This window comes from Beta vulgaris, chromosome 3, assembly GCF_026745355.1.
Source record: "Beta vulgaris subsp. vulgaris cultivar EL10 chromosome 3, EL10.2, whole genome shotgun sequence".
NCBI lineage: Eukaryota > Viridiplantae > Streptophyta > Magnoliopsida > Caryophyllales > Amaranthaceae > Beta > Beta vulgaris.
The window spans coordinates 38375008-38389972 of NC_079204.1; the positions used below are offsets into that span (position 1 = coordinate 38375008).

The 14965-nt window shown below is 35.5% G+C and overlaps 1 protein-coding gene across 1 annotated transcript; it reads right to left on the reverse strand.

The window, feature by feature from the left end:
- Nucleotides 1-771: 771 nt before the first annotated feature.
- On the reverse strand, nt 772-14042 carry LOC104883716 (hypothetical protein). Its single transcript, XM_010668270.4, has 13 exons — nt 13569-14042; nt 12009-12192; nt 11766-11834; nt 11588-11686; nt 9227-9306; nt 8959-9139; nt 8376-8876; nt 3544-4226; nt 2674-2758; nt 2450-2501; nt 2152-2201; nt 1127-1174; nt 772-1044 (listed from the first exon to the last, which is right to left on the reverse strand). The coding sequence occupies exons 1-13, from the start codon at nt 13922-13924 to the stop codon at nt 868-870; spliced, it is 2565 nt and encodes an 854-aa protein (XP_010666572.2). The 5' UTR covers nt 13925-14042; the 3' UTR covers nt 772-867.
- Between the last annotated feature and the right edge of the window lie 923 nt (nt 14043-14965).

Sequence of the window (14965 nt, forward strand, 5' to 3'; positions counted from 1 at the left end):
CACTCCCATAACAATTATTTCATACCAGAACAGAAGTCATATTATTAATCAAAAAGTAAATTATTTTTGCAAAATGAAACCTGATCTCATTTTCCGGTGTTAACCATGGACTTTCCGACGTTAACATGCGTACGAGGGTGGGGGGTTGTCGCCTAAGGGGTGGAGGGTGGGGGTGGGGTGGGTTGTAGGTGGTGGGGGTCGGGGTGGGGTGAAGTGGGAATTGCAGGGGTGGATGGTTGACAGCGACAGGTGTTGGTAGTGGTGGCTAGGTGGTGATTATGGAGGAAGAAGGGAAATAGAAGTACTCAATGCTGGAAAGTCCATGGTCAACATCGAAAAATGAGATTAAATTTCAGCTTGCAAAAAATAATTTACTTTTTCGTTTTTTTCGCAAAGAATGCTTTATGAGGTTTGTTTTTTACAAAACTGGACTTTTTAAAGTTTTTTTTGGCGAATTTTTCATTATTTTCCAAAAGAAAAAATGTTTCCTTTAAAGAGTGCATTATTTTCGCAAAATATTCTATATGATAATGCTAAAACACAAATTATTCTCCCTCTTTTTTATTTTTCCATATTAGCATTTCATATTTACTAATGTACCCCTTTGACTATTAATATTTTTATTGGTCGATCAGCTAAAGTTACAAATGTTAATATTTTGAATCTATCCGTGTAGACAAATCTCATTATATTTTACATAGTAAACAATTGTGTCAAAGGAGTTTATGATCAAAATGGGGTAAATGAAGGAGGAGGGGGGGGGGGGTTAAATTAACATTTGAAAAGTGGACTATATTAAAAGACAACATTTATTTTTATCATGTGAAAAAGGGACAATAGAGACAGAGAATGAGACTGCCACAACTTCTATACAAGCTGTACAACAGCAGAAACCCTAAAGCACCCATTTTGAAGCAGATCAGGAAGCTCATCAAATAGTATGGCACTGCGCCAGCCCCAGCCTTTCGGAGCTTTGGGTAAAAGGGTACCTGCCTGTTTAAAGCTTCCAAACACCATAACTTCCCGCTTTGACGGACAGATTAACTAATCAAAACAAGGGAAAAGTTATGACATTAACAAGTGAAACAGAAGTAAGATATGATTGTGGTAGTGATGTCTAATGTACCTGATACCGAGCTGTAACTTTTTCACGAGAGTCCACATGCATATGCACCTGCATTAATAAGATGTAATCAGTCTAATTTCTTCCACCGCAAAAATTTGGTTTCATGAAAAATAAGATCAGATAAGCGCAACAAGGTTCAAATAAGTTCTAATAAATATGAGTTCGTCTAAGCATATATCAGGTGAAATGTACAAAGCTTAGTACTACGTTTTCATTTCACAAATTACTGTGGCTGTGGACATAAAACTAAAGCGCACACTAGAAAGTGCTTCGAAAGGTGTCAGCAGGTGCGCGGAGCCGGAGCCCGGCATGTTCGCCCGCTGGGCCGAGTGTTCGCCCACTGATCAGTCTTCGCCTTTAGATAACAAAAAGTGTCCGCCCCTTAGCCTTTAAGGGAAAATAGAAAGTGCATAATCTAATGCTCTTTCCTTATAATTGCCATAGAAAAGCAACAACAACCCCAAGCAGTCATACAGACAAACCCGACAAAGATGCAGGAAAACAGAAAAAGGCACTAATTTTCCAAATATAAACCAATGCTTCAACAAAATTTGATCTATACAGAAGGATTTGTCCTCCCCTCAAATCCCTGAGATCTAGGGATCAAACCTCATGGGACACATGTGAGGATTTCTTGTTATCCCCCTTAAGTGAGTCCCCTTCATCTTACTTTAGAAAAAAGAAAAATTAAGTATGATCTACACTAAATGTATGTTGAAGAAAGCCAATTATTCATGGTTATGAAATTCTAGGAATGTGCAGTATTTTTTAACAATTTTACTCACAGCATTCACACCTCATAGATAGTACAGCTACATCATCTTTAAAAAAAATCAAAAGCAAGATCCGAGAAAGTTGTTGCAGATAGATTGGAGAATAGAACGTTATGAAGAAACGGGAAGCCACAAAGAAGGACAAAAAATCGGAAAGCACAACGGAAAAAATGCATCCCAATTCTAAGACACAAAGTGATGGAAGTATCTAAGAGTTGTATACAGAGCCACAGGTAAAAGTATCAGGCTGACCTTCCTTTGAGGATCCATTGTTTCAGCCTTTCGACGGTGAATAAATAAGCCTGAAATATAGAACATGTAAGAGGAGCTAAGTTTGTAATTTGAGCAATGTGATGGTATGTACATTTTAGAAGCCTGAAGTAAAACAAAAGATGGTATGTACATTTTAGAAGCGGCCGTGTAACTCATAATTGTTTTTTTAACATTAGTAAATAGTAATAAACTAGCCAATTTGGTTTTTTCTACTCATTCATAATTTTTTATTTGATTTTTTCTGGTATCACGAAGTAAATGCTTAATGAAGAATTACCTAGTGTCCGACGCCCTTGAGGATCTTCATCATTAAAAGCTTGAACACTTATCTATTCAACATAAAGGACTGAATAAGTGACAGTAGAATAATAACATGATACAATTGCTTGGGAGAATCAGGCGGTCCCCATAAAACAGTTCAGATAAAAGGTAAACAATTTTCTTCTGGATTATATTCGGATAATATATCAGAAAATAGAGTTTAAAGAAATGAAAACTTACCTTCCAAAATGAACCAGCATAGAATGCCTCTGATGAGTGCTTAACCTGACCATCATTGAGCCGATGCACATCCGCAAATTCTACCCTATTGAAACAGCAGCACAGCAATTTAAATCTTAAAAACAAAAATAGAGGGAGCGCCCAAAGATGATTGAAGAAAAAGAGCAATAAATAAGACAATGTGTAGTGGTGAAGAGCTGACAATGCACACTCCTCAGAATAATTCACCAGCCATGCAATGCTAACATATGAGCGTGCCAAGATCCACCCAAAGAATGACCTTAAAACCTTTTCGGCCCGATTCATAAGAGGTAATTAATGACTCTATTAGTAATATATTTCTAGTTGTAAGGAAACTTTTCATGCCAATGCCCATGATAATGAAATTTTAACAAAACATGTGTTTTCTTCTAAAGTTACCATTATTATATAATGTTGTCCCTAAAGTGGGTAATGAATAAACTACAAAGAAAGAGAACGTATTTGAAGGTGAACAAGTATAATCATAGAATTTGGCATAAGACGTCCCTTAGAAAATAATCTATAAATTAATTACCATTTATTAATGCCAATGAAACGGGCTGCATGTAGTTTCTATGCCAGCAGGATGATAGTATTATTGACACGTAGGATTCAAAGTATAGGCAGCTCTATACATGAATGCTGAACCCAAAAGAAAAGTTATCGAAGCAACAACTCAGCAAGAGAACACCAAAATTATAGGTTTAGAGTGCACCATTTCTGCCTTAAGCCGTAATTCAGGTTTATTATGGTGATACCTATGCTACTACAAAACTCTACAGACATGCCTAAGACACACAAGATGTATTCGGAATTTTGGATACCAAAACAGGGAGGAAGAAAACCAACCCAAAGCGAAATGGAGGAAAGTGACTCAAAGGTGTCTTCATATCTAATGATATAGAAGCATTGCTGGTATTCTCCCACTGGCTTTCAATATCTTGGTCTGAAGACTCTTCCACTTGAACCCCACTACCACTAGGCCCAGCAACAGAGGTTCCAATGTAGCCATTCCTTATATCCATCTCATAAGATCTCTCTGACTGTCCTACATGAACATTAACATTTCTTCCCCCATCACTCAGTCCAACCAAAGCAGTTAGCCCATCTCCAGACATGTCACCATGTTGGTCAGGTCTCATTTCCAGATCATCATTAGCAAGAGATTGCTGCCCATTCCTGTTACCTACACCACAGGGAACACGGGAAAAAACAAATCGAGTAGGACACCAAGCAGAAGCAGGAACGAGTGTAGCTCCACGTCCGATGCCAGCAAGTCCATCATTTGAACCCCTAACATGTACTCTTACTGGCCTGAAAGCACCATTTCCTTCACCATTAGCAGGACCAGCGACATACAAATCACCGAAATTTCCAGGTGGATTATGTGAATCGGGAGCTTGGACATAGTAACCTGTGGTTGCAGCACCTGCAAAGGCGAAAGGCTGTTTGCATGCACATGCCATACCTAAAAGGCAGCAATTTTTGCATGTTTCAGCAGCAATTTCTTGCACCCTCTGACTGAGAAGCATCTAGACAAGAGACAGAGGATCAAAACATGAAATGAAACCAGGATACCCTCCCCCAAACCCCATTCAAGCAACTAATGGAACACTAAATTAGAAACCCAAAACCTAGCTTCTATCCCTCTGTTTTCCTTTTTCTTCTTTTGATGAAGCATTAGCTCTTCTCTTCTTATTTTCACGGTTTCTAAGATATGTCTTTCACCATTATTATATTAGTTAAGCTTTTTACAATGACAGAATTTGATAATTTGTAAATTTTCAGCGTAATGAATCTAACAAGATCCCGTCTGATAAGATTTTATATATAGACAAGTGGAAAATTACGGTCAAACCTTACAAGCTTTGACCTCAAAAAGTGTACCATTGCGTATATTGTAAACAAAGGGAATGCTATTAAACTCTCTATTTGACCAACATACTTTTCTCTCCCCTTCTGTACATGATCAACCTTAAAAGTCTACCATTGAGTATATTGTAAACAAAGGGAATGCTATTAAAGTCTCTATTTCACCAACATACTTTTCTCTCCCCTTCAGTACATGATCGACCTTAAAAAGTCTACCATTGCGTATATTGTAAACAAAGGGAATGCTATTAAACTCTCTATTTGACCAACATACTTTTCTCTCCCCTTCCGTGTGGTCAAATCACTAACTTATACCTAGTAAGATTTTAAGCAAAGAATCGACGTTGCACCAATCCACCCATTGGGTTAAGCTTCAGTAGATTTAGCTAGTGGCGGATCTACATAGCTTTTGTGAGGAGCATTTGGACGTAGATTAAACTAGACCAAGTTCACAGAAGAAAAATATTACGCCATTTGTTTTTACTTCGTTTTTCCACGTTGACTTTCTCACTCGCCGATACACAACATTGACCAATGAAATCTTTAAGTACTAATTAGTCAAAATAATCAAAAGATGATAATATGAAGATATACATTGAGATAAATCTAACATCTTATATAATAATATTTATATTTTTATACATTAGTAAAAAAATATGGTGAAAGAGGGTTATGTGAATAATGCAAAAGTCAAAGTGGAACAATTAATAAAAACGGAAGGGATATTTATTATGTATTCTGCACTCCGAAAATATAATTCTTCAGTTACAAAATACTTGACACATAACACTTTGGCATGTAACTGATGGAGTATGATATAGGTAAACAAATGCATCCATAAAAAAAATTGAACATGGGTAAGGGGCTAAGGGAGTGCTAAAGTTAACCCGTGTTCACTTTAGTTTAATTAAGGGAAATTCTCAATGGTGACCCTAAGTTGTGTTTTTTTCTCTCTTTGGTAGTCAAACTTAATCTTAATTGTAAATAGTAACACTGTGTTTATGGTTATACTTGAAAACGTGGTATAAATAGACATTTATTGTTAGTTGGTAAAAAGGTTGCTTATAAACTAATGAAGATTTTTTAGACCCGAAAGACATAAGTTTCCTTAAAGAAAACTAATTTTTCTTTGTCTCTCATTAAAAAAACCTATTTCATTCCAGTATTTAGAAAGAGATGAATGAGAATATATTTTTTTAAAGGGAAGTTATGTCAATCTGAACACTAAAATACTTAATTTGAAAACAAACTATTTAGTAACTGTATATGATGAAAAATCATTAATAATGCCACTTTTCTCAAGTATAACCATAAACACGGGGTTACTATTGAGAACTGAAATTAAGTTTAGCTACCAAAGGGAAAAAGCCAGAGCCCCGGATTATCATTGAGAATTTCCCTTTAATTAATTCATTTGTTTACCTTGTCTATCATGCTCCCAAAATAGTGTGCCAAAGAGCTACGTAAAGTTAAAAAAAAAAAGGAAGTATTAAATAAGAAGTACCAAAATGATAAGTAGATATTATAAAGTGGAATTTTTTAGAAAAAAGACACAGACAATAAAGGAACTAGAAAGATAAAACAAATACTCCCTCCTTTGATAATGATTACACTTTGTATTTCGACACTATTCGACGTCATCACTTTGACCATCATTTGTGCTCCATACGTAAGGAAAAATATAAGGATGTGGGATCTTGTTTGATACACCTCAATATATATTTTTGGATATAAACTTTTCCAAAAATTTAAAAATACAAAATTAGATATATTAATGCTCAAAAAGTTACATCGACAAACATAAGCAGTGGCGGACCCACAATATTTACATTGGGTGGGCCAAACTAAATGCAACAATTTTATCTCAATAAAAAAAATAAAAAAGGGATGTATTATATACTTCTACCGTTTAGTATCAAAAAATTAAATGCTCCCACTATTCGTTTATGTTTACTCCATTTTCCTTTGGTGTGCCTTCAAAAAATTACCCTATGCTAAATAATCATGGGGAGCATCACTTTACTCTCGTATTCACTCTACTTCGTCTCACTATATTTATCTTTTATAAACTCTACTCAGCTTAAAACAAAGTAATAGGGGTTAAAGAGATCAACATTAAAGTAGAAGATAGAGCTAACAAAATAAACCAAAAAAAAGGCAAGGTGCATGGGTGGAATAAATGAGAGAAATAAATTAAAGGCTACTATGAAAATAAGAAAAAAGTAATTGAAAGCTTTACAAAATAGTGCTTGCACGGAGTTCAAAACTCATGATATATTGAGCTCAACGGCCAACGCACTACCGCACACAACCAAAACAACTGACAAACTACGAAGCAGTTAGTATTTTTAGCTTATTTCGCTGATGGGGCAGGCCAAGGCCTGGATACCCCCCCCCCCCCAAAGGTCCGCCACTGAACTTAAGAAGTGAGTAAATTTTTTGAGAAACGGAGGGCGCACAGTGGAAGTATCTAGATATTAGACACATAAATGATTTATCAACAGATTAAATGGAAGAGAATGAAATTTTATATATAAGCAATGTAACAACAACAACAAAAAAGCTTTACCCCAAATTGACTTCGGGTAGGCTAACATGAACCATCATAAAAAAATTATTTCCATCACAAATGAAACAATAAAAGAAAAGAATGGTTTGGAAAGAGTAAGCACAGAAAAATTAGCAACTGAAAGTGAGAGAAGTAAGAGGAGAGAAATCATAAAGGAAAAAGAAACTAAATGACATGTAAAGAGAAAACCAAAATATGAGGATCTATAAATAAATTGTAGATTTTTTAAAAGCAGAATAAATAAAAATGCTTTAGGAATAAAATCTTGCAAAACGCCGACTTTTGGAAAGAGCCGCTAAATCAAATTCTCGTATGTGAGTCAGCAACTCAGCATAGCCAATACCATAGCCAGAAGTACAAGGTATGTAGTAAACAGAATAAAAATAGAGTCAAATCATTTCATTAGCAAAAAGAGAGAATAATTCAAAAAAAGGCAGCCAAGTTTTAAGTTTTAACTTAAACTTTAAGCCGAAGCAAACTTTGATATGTTTAGACGTTGCCTACTTCATAGCCTTTTTTAGAAAGTTGAGTCCAAGGTATAATCCAGTTCATGTAACTTACTTCTATAGTCATTGATACTAAGCATCAACTTGCATTATGACAAAAAACGCACAAAGCCGTCGGATTGACAAATTTTTTGATGTTTTACTTTTTACCATAGATTTACAGGTTATAGATAAGCCCGTATACCTTCTTCCACAAGAACAGAACCCAGCCTCACATTCACAAACTATGTTTCTCAGATTGCACAAAGAATATAAGTGTGTAATTAATATATACATTTAGAAGAATTATAGTGGTGTCAGCTCCTTATACCACCCGATTTTGTTTACGTTTTACGATCATAAGTTTATAGTTGCTTAATTGATAGCAATTTAGACATAGCCCATTATCTCCCACCCGCTTTCAAAATCTCAATTTGCATCTTAGTGACATGACTAAAAAACGCGAATGTTATAGAGCTCTAGTGGTCATTGCTCCCGTTTATCTTTGGGGTTGAGAACGCAATGCCAAATCTTCATGGTTGGTAGTGGTGTAGGCTTTCACCATTGTCCCCACTCTTCTCCCCTTTTGTGCTAGCTCTCAACCCCCAAGTCCAAAAATTTGCTTTAGATTGCAAACTTATCGAGATTCGGGAAGAAAAGGAAGAACAAAACGGAAGATACTCTTCAAAGGGAAAAAAAAGATTCATGAATCTCTCACAACTTCAACGTAATAACAAAAGATTAGAGTTTCAAACCTGCAGCCAAAGACCATCGTTCACTGCCTTGCAAGGGAAACCCAATTCTTCCAGCTGTTTCCTCACATCTAAAAGGACCTCAAAAGACATATTGCAATATAAAACTGAACCCCCTTCAAAAATGTTGATAAATGTATCGTATTCTTCTCCTCCCAAACCACAGTTCCCTTTACCCCAGCTCTTCACCTGCCTCCTTCCAACAATCCTTCCACCCCATGGAAAAGCCAAATCGTTTCTGCCCCACTCATCAGGCATGATCTCATTGCAGGAAGAGTTTATTAAGGATGAAGAGCATTGCCTTGAATCATTTCCCGATAGCCAACTAGAATTACTAAAATGGCAGCATAGGCTTTCTTCAGATGGACCTTCCACAAGTGCATAAGAAGAAGAAGTGGACCTACTTCTATCTGAATCAGAGTAGTAGGTAATAAGAGAAGGTTGTTCTATGTTGCCAGGGTATCCAGCTTCCAGATTCGGCTCACTGCAGGCAACTTGATGCACCTGTTTTTTACCACCAACAATATCATTGTGAAAGTCGATCACAGACTCTGCAAGCTTAACCATAGAGCATGTTTAAACTTACATGTCCCATATCAGCTTCCGAATTTCTAGTACAGCAGGCATCTGTTATATTCTTCCCCTTAGATTCAGACAAGTCATTATGATTAGCCGCTGCTGTCTCCAGACTTGAACTCTGCTTTTCTTGAGTTTCAGCCTTGTTTAAAGCACTTTTCTTGAGTAATGTATGTAATGCCAATTCAAAGCTTCAAATAAGTAAAGTAAACAATGTCATCATCTTGTGAATTTCAAATTTTTATAGAAACAAAGAAAAAAAATGAGAAGTATGTTACCGTTTCTCTTCACTAGGTACCCACAATTCATTTGAGGTTAACAGTGCATGCAATGTTTGGGATGAAAGTTTTGGTAGAACCTAGAGACAATTGGAGTTAATATTCCAGCTTTTCTCATAGAAATCAGTTTGTCTGATGGATAACAATGAAAGCATCTAAAAACCTTTAAGATCTGTACTACTTTCTTAAGTTCATCTAAACAAGGGTTCAAATGAGTGCATATGACATGACCACGAAGTGAAGCCAAACTTATCTCCATTATATATGACAACATGGGCGGGACACCTAAAAATAGAAAAGGAACAAAAGAAATATAAAAAAAGGGACGTAACTACCTAAGTAATTAGAAAAATAAAGAGATAAAAGAAGGCACAACAAAAAGAAAACAGTGAAAATTTACAGCAAAGCAGAAACTTCCCTCTCAACTAAACTTTTGAATAAAATTTTAAAATCCCTGATTTAGTGGGATAAACTAATCAAAAATTTATTAGATGTAATTAGCAATTAATTAAATTTTCTACATGCTTTCGCACGCATCGCGTGCATATAAGGCTAGTACATAAATATCACAAAAAATGAGCTCAGAATATGTCACTTGAAGATAAATAAGTGCACACATAACTGAACTGAAGCTGATATATCTACAACATCAGATATATTAGAAAGTTGCACCACAAAAATCGGAAATTTTTAGACACAGTGCATATTTTATATGAAAAAGATGTTAGGACACCAGATGCAACCTTATTGATGGCATGCATGCTACAATTTTGAATATAGAGTAAAAACACCAAAGATCACAGGAAATATTACATTCTTGAGATAGGGAGGATAGCACTCTTAGTGGTTCTCTTGCCCAGTAAAACTGGCTATAGTAATTAAATATGCTTTGGAGAATGTGTAGTATTAGAAGAAAGAAAAAATCGTAAATGGAGTGATATAGCATAAGCTTGACAAACTAGAAAGTTAAGAGGAGAAACTTGGACAATTTTCTAAGATGTAGCTTCATTACGAGTAGTGGAAGGATCACATTAAGTGAATAAAAGGGAGGAAGTAGCGCAAATAAAATAAAGGGACGATAATACAATATAGGATACCTGAGACATGGCATTTTCATGGAAGACTGCATCACTCTAGGATCAGGTGTACCAGCATGAGACCCAACAAGAAAGCCTTGTTCTATATATTTCAGCTAGCATATAACCCCCCTCTTTCCAGCCATATTTTTGCACAACCATTATTTGTTTTTTTCGGGTATATATCTTCTGTTATTTATCCTACCATATAATATTTGTTCAATAATTCTATTTTTCTTTATACTAAACCGTGAAAACCAGTATCCTTGAGGCCCTGATGCCCCTAATGAGACTCTTGCCTAAGAGCAGGGCAAAGAAAAATCAAATGCATGCACTCCTATCTTATCCATGCAATAGCCAAAAGCTATTTTTGTTCCATCTCTACAAATGCAAAGAGGTTGTTTCTCTAGGTCCTTGATCCAAAAGGCAATGAACAATAGCTTACTAAGACATTTTCCTCCATTGCAATCCAATTTCGAAAATTTTCCAATTCAAGACTTTCAGTTGTTGCAAAAGTATTACACTTCATTACTATTAGAACTCAGAACAGTAATCTCTACAATTCCTTTCAGGATGCTAACTACTACTTCTAACACTATGGGCACTATGCTATTAATACTTTCCGCTTCTGGAACATATCTTCACTGCAGGTCTTTCAGAAAAATATTTCTCTACCTTTCTTGGTAGGCAAATGGCCTTACAGAAGAGCAGCTATACTCAACAACTGTTCCTATAATTGTTATGAAACGGATTTCTTTATTCACACTTCAGTCTTCATGCCTCTCTTTAGCACCCTAATGGCCTAATATGCTTTTTATTTTTCTCTTCTTATAAATTCGCATGCATACTAAAATATACTGTATTGGTTATCTATTTTTTTTTAAAGATATGCTTTCCAGATATGCTTTCCAATGGAAACAAGTATGAAAGGTCACTCAACAGTGCCCATCTTAGTAAAGAACAATTAGTACAAATATGCATGAAGATATGTAATTTTGCCAATTAATAGGGAGCAAAACTTTTGGACATTTGATTTACATGTCTCTATTTCAAAGGGTGTTGTCACTTTATTTGACACTGTCTTGGTAAAACTTCACAAATTATAACGATAATGATTTCATGCTGATAATAACGAGTATTCGCTTAAAAAAGAGAAAACGAAAGAAAAAAGCAGAAAATACCAAGCATTATAATCAGGAAAGTACTGATAAGAAACTTCCCTCAATCTCAGGTACCCATCACAAATTTCACTACAGATTATTAAATCTAAAATAAAGCTACAAACCTCTTTCAGTTCCCTGAAACCACTCTGGCAAAGATAGCCCCAACAAGCATTTCGAACTCTTTCCCCATGTATACCATAATCTTGATTTTCTACAAATACCTATTACGAGAAGAATATGATTGAACGGGAGAAGCATATAAAATATTGCAAATACACCAAGCCAAGAAGTATCACAAACCTGATACGCTAAAAAATTTGAAGTCCACAGCTCAGCAATAATAAAGTCTGTACATATAGAACACAGTTCCTGCATAATCAGGTGACAGATACTCAAAAATCTAACTAATATGTGGCCCTAAAAAGTATTACATGTAGACTGCAACAGGAAAAGAGTTAATAAGAGCATCATCATCGAAGGCAAAAGTAAATAGGGAAAACCAAAAATGTCTAAAGTCAGCAGCTACCATGAAAAGTAAGATACCTGGAGATCAAGGAAGGATGCCGCAGCAAGAACACGGAATGCATTGTTGTCATCAAGCTTAGGATGGTGTCCATAGAGGTATGCCAATGAAATATCAATGGCCTCTGCATTAACATTTTTATCATCTATCTGCAAACTTAAGACGGGAGCGGAGGCTTCTTTCCAAGGACCATGAAGCATGTTCCTAACAAGCATTTGTACAAAAAAACATATTACATTTATTATCCAAAATATCTTGTAAACATACACGGTTCAAGAACAAGTTGAAACAATAGAGGCAACATTCGCATCTTTCTTTGTTCTAGTTCTGTTATTCCTAATACGTAAATTTTAGCCCCAACAAATGGCAATGTCCAGAAAGAGGATTTGCATCAACAATTTGAAAACACCAACTATAAAAACTATAATTCTGTATATGCAAAATTTGATGCTAAATTCTCCGCTACTTCCACAGTTCCACTGCTTCTCTAATCCTTGTTATTTTACCAATTATGTAACTTACATGCCTCATTCCATACAATAATAATTGTGCCACATTCACTAATACAAGCATATACTAAATTCAAAAGCGAAGATAAATCCTTCAAAAAAAATTCATATCCAATCTTTAGACACTTAGATATGTCAGGCCTACTCACATACTCAGCTTGTTTGAGACTGAGACAGGATCATAAACTGCATAAAGAAAACTCAGAGGCCCGGAAGCATTTGATGGGGTTCTAAAACAACTAAATAGCGTACTCTAAAGTCTCATGGACTCATTTAGAGGATAACAACTCAAAAAGACTTTTATCTAGAAACAAGGGCCGGATAGGATATAGATTAAGCTATTGAAGCCATCATACAAACAACCATCGACATCAACACCATCATCAATGACTTATTGCTAAAACTTCCAGAACACTTCCAGTTAGTGTAAGGTTTCTCAAGTAAATATGGAACACCATTACATATCAAATGAGAATTCTCCCCAAGTGTGCACAAGACATGTGGAACAAGACTCCCACCAAAATAATAAAGGCGATTCCCCTTCTCACGCCGTCTTTGCGCACCGTAGTTTTGGAGGAATTCTGCCCTTTGGGCCAGCACCCCGCCAGTGCACAACTTTCTTGTGTAAATAACGATGTGCAATTTATCTATGAAATGTAAAACTGTAATGTTGTGATAATTTCAGGTCCATTACATTGCAACAGACAACATTTTCAATAAATTTCAATCATAAATGACTGAATTCTTCTCAAACCGACAAAAAAAAAACCCCACATGAAACTAGCTATTCCTCAGTAACTGCATCCTTCACCTACTGAGAACATATATCATACACGACTATTTTGTGGTCAGTGCTCATTTCTACCTCAAGCAATCAGCACAATAATAGTCTTGCGTATAGGATGCTCCAGGTGTATGATAAAACTTGTATTCACCCACTTCCCACACCAAAAGAAAAAAGAAAGTTATAATTTTGCATAATTGCAGAAAAAAACTTTAATAAATCCCACAACCCAATTCAGAAAACTCTGGAAATTTGCAACCGAAAGAAAAAGTGGGGAAGTGCGAAACCTGAAATAAGAGCTACGCGAAAGAATTAAGCGATGAAGATGGTATGTGGAGCCCATAGCATGGACAATAATATCGGAAAAAACGCCATTGTTAAAACCCTCCAATTGAATGTGATCACAGAGAGAAGTCAGATTACAGTCAAGAGCGCGCAATTCGACGCTGCTCCGATCATTACTATTTGATTGCTGTTGTTGCTGCTGCTGCTGAGATTGCAATATTGGGAGCGACATGCTCATAGGATGATGATGATGATGATGATGATGATGATGGTGATTATGGTCTTGATGTTGGTTATAAGAATAACAACGATTTCTTGTTGGATGAGATTGCTGCTGATGTTGATGATGCTCTGCCATTGGTTATCGTCACAGCGTGAAAATCAGCGCCATTGTTGTCTGTAAAGTGTAAAGGAATTCGAAGAGAGAAAAGAGGGGTTGGGCCGTTGGGGTTTTATTTAGGCTCCGTTTGTTTTAGAAAAAAAAGGGTGTTAAACAGTCTCAGGTGCGTTCTATTCAACTTATTAGACCTGAACTTATTGGAATTTATACTGAACTTATTGAACCTGAACTGAACTTATTGGAACTTATTAAATCTGATTGGACCTGATTCAACTTATTGGACCTGATTGAACCTGATTGGAACTTATTGGACCTGATTGAACCTGATTGACCTTATTGGACCTTATTGGAACTTATTGACCCTGATTGAAACTTATTAGACCTTATTGGATCTGATTGAAACTTATTAGACCTTATTGAACCTGATTGAAACTTATTTGACCTTATTAGACAAAAACATTGACCATGAATAACATAAATATTACCACTAACGTAAATACTACCCCTCAAAAATTTTTATGGAATAATAATTATTATAATTCGTCCTTTAAAAAATAATGATTATTAATTATCTCTTATGATAATTAATTTAACAAAAAAATTACTATTTATATATTTGCATATACATAACTTTCATCACTAATATATCTAATAGTGTTGTTTTAATTTTATAAAACACTAGTAGAAAATCAAAAAATTAATTTTATAAAATATTACTCCCTCCGTTTCATATTAATCTACACACTTTGACATTTTACACTATTCACAAATTGCACTTTGGCCCTCATTTGTAATTTATACGTGAATAAAAACATAGTCATGTGGGATCTTGTCAGATTCGTCTTAGTATGTATTTTATTAATATGTACTTTTTATAATTTTTATAAATACAAAACTAAAGATATATGTCCTTAAAGTTTTACATTGGCATGCGTGAAAAATGTAAGTGGGTAGATTAAAATGAAACGGAGGGAGTAGTAGTTACTAATCTAAGCTGAGCAAAAGGCAGTGAACTTTCATTGTAAATGGCTTGATTATGGGCCTGATTCTCCTTTTCCT